General features: G+C 37.3%; 1 protein-coding gene across 1 annotated transcript; it reads left to right on the top strand.

Moving 5' to 3' along the window:
• Positions 1–342: 342 nt before the first annotated feature.
• On the top strand, positions 343–1,806 carry LOC18427901 (photosynthetic NDH subunit of lumenal location 3, chloroplastic). Its single transcript, XM_006836944.4, has 3 exons — positions 343–631; positions 1,032–1,318; positions 1,526–1,806. Exons 1-3 carry the CDS (start codon positions 355–357, stop codon positions 1,625–1,627), a joined length of 666 nt encoding a protein of 221 aa, XP_006837007.3. The 5' UTR covers positions 343–354; the 3' UTR covers positions 1,628–1,806.
• The last annotated feature ends 290 nt before the right edge of the window (positions 1,807–2,096 follow it).

The raw sequence follows: 2,096 nt of genomic DNA, 5'->3' as shown, positions 1-2,096 counted from the left end.
AATTTTAAAAAAATAAAACATAAAAAATATAAAATAAAAGAAAAGAAAAAGATGTTGCCCTCAAAAATCTGAAATATGGACCAGAAGATAATTCTAACTTGGTGTGTTGTAGATTTCTCTCGATTCAAGTTATTGACCAAACTAATACTAACATTTAAAAATTGCTATACAATTCCACTGGTATTATTTCCGTCTATCTCAACAAAGGTCCCATAAATTCTTCTCTGCATTTTTTTATTTTGCGCATTAAGTCTTTTATTTTTCTTTTGGCCCCTTATTAACCCGCAAATATAAATTGAAGGATAATCTTTTTCTTCCTGGTGGCCACGAATGTCACGGCTCTGGCTGAGAGGCATGGCAGGCCTTGCAAATATGAACAGTCCCTCAAATGGCAATCTCTATAAACCACCCCAAACCAGTAGGTTTACTCTCCATAAATCGGAGAGAGAGAAAAATGGATTTTTTGTTAAGGCCGGGGCTTCTCTTCCTCCAATTACAAGCAGAAGGGCAGCTCTGTTAAGCTTCACCACTCTCACCCTTTCTGGCCAACTTCTCACTGCAAAATCACAAGCTGATGAAGGAAACCAGCTCTGGCTACCTGGGCCTTTCTCTTTGCCTCCTGTCTCCAACAGTTAAAAATCAATCTCTCTCTCTCTCACACACACACACATACACCCCACAAAACAGAAAAAGAAAAATGTAAAAGATACTCTTACTCTTCTTTGCAATTCACGTTTCCCTTGCTGCAAATCCTGCTGTCGTTTGCTATAATTAAACCCCCCATGTTTAACCAATCAAAATTCAATTCAATATATCTCCCCATTTTAAGAAAATAGACTGAAATGCCATTTATTGTCTAAGAAAATAGCTGATTCTATAAATTAATCAAAAGGCCATCAATTTTCTCGACATTTTTCCGGTTTGTTGACGACTCGGATTGATTGTAGCTTTCCTCTCTGGTCCTCAAGCCTTCTTTAATCTTTTCTGGGTCCTTTAAGGGAAACATCTTAATAAATTTCCATAATTTGCAGAGATAGCCAACGAGGAGACAGGGACGAGGTCTTTCCTGAAACAGGGGATTTACATGGCAAATATCGGGCCGAAGGGGAGTGCGTATCGATTGGGTAAGAGTGCATTTGATCTTTTAAGTATGCGGGATCTCATAGAGCAGGATGCATGGAGTTATGTCAGGCAGTTTTTGCGATTGAAGTCGACGTTCATGTATTATGATTTCGACAAGGTCATCACTGCTGCTCCTGTTGATCAAAAAGAGCCCCTCACAAACCTTGCCAATAAATTGTTCGATAGCGTCGAAAAGGTACAATGCGAACCAAGTTTTGGAAATTGTAAGAGAGACTCTGAGTTGACATTATCAGACCTCAATATTTGTTTGTGTAAAACAAGGGGGGTATACACTATGGGATTTTCATGATTACTGATAATATGATAAAAAAGCCTGAGTGTTATTTTCATGAGCATTGATAATGTGATAAAAGACCTCAATATTTTCTACTTCTTTTGGCAGCTGGAAGATGCAGTGAAGAGTCGGAGCCTTCCACATGCGAAGGCCTCTTTTGAAGACTCTAGTGCTCTTCTCCAAGAAGTTTTGGATCGAATGGCTATTTAGAACTTTAGATCAATGCAATGCCAAGCCCATTTCTCTGTACTTGTTTTTCAGTTTATTTTTATCATGTCTTCGCAACTTGTAGCTTCTGCTTAGTCCAATTTAAATGTAAACCATAAGGAATTAGTAGCATGAGTTTTTTTTTATCTTATATTCAAAACCATCATAGTTATATTTTCCAATTGTGGCTTGGACATCCCCTTCCCATGCTAAGGAATCTGCAACCTCTTTATCATCAGTGAAATGTGACTCAAAATGGGCTAATCCTCTCTATGACACCATGTTCTCATAGGTTCACTTGTACTAAGACCCATCAAGATTATTGAATCTTTAATGTTCTCCTTCGGCTATCTGAATGAAAACAGATCTCTAATGCAACAGTTTCAATTTTTTATTCTGAACACTTCATAATTCTTGGAATAAGAAAATAAAACAAAATTTACTGTGCTAACTATCTTCAACAAACAAATTC

Source organism: Amborella trichopoda, chromosome 2 (assembly GCF_054954075.1).
Source record: "Amborella trichopoda isolate Santa Cruz 75 chromosome 2, AtrichopodaSantaCruz75HAP2 v2.0, whole genome shotgun sequence".
NCBI lineage: Eukaryota > Viridiplantae > Streptophyta > Magnoliopsida > Amborellales > Amborellaceae > Amborella > Amborella trichopoda.
Note: the sequence above shows the minus strand (reverse complement) of the source record. Positions and strands in the feature narration are given on the sequence as shown.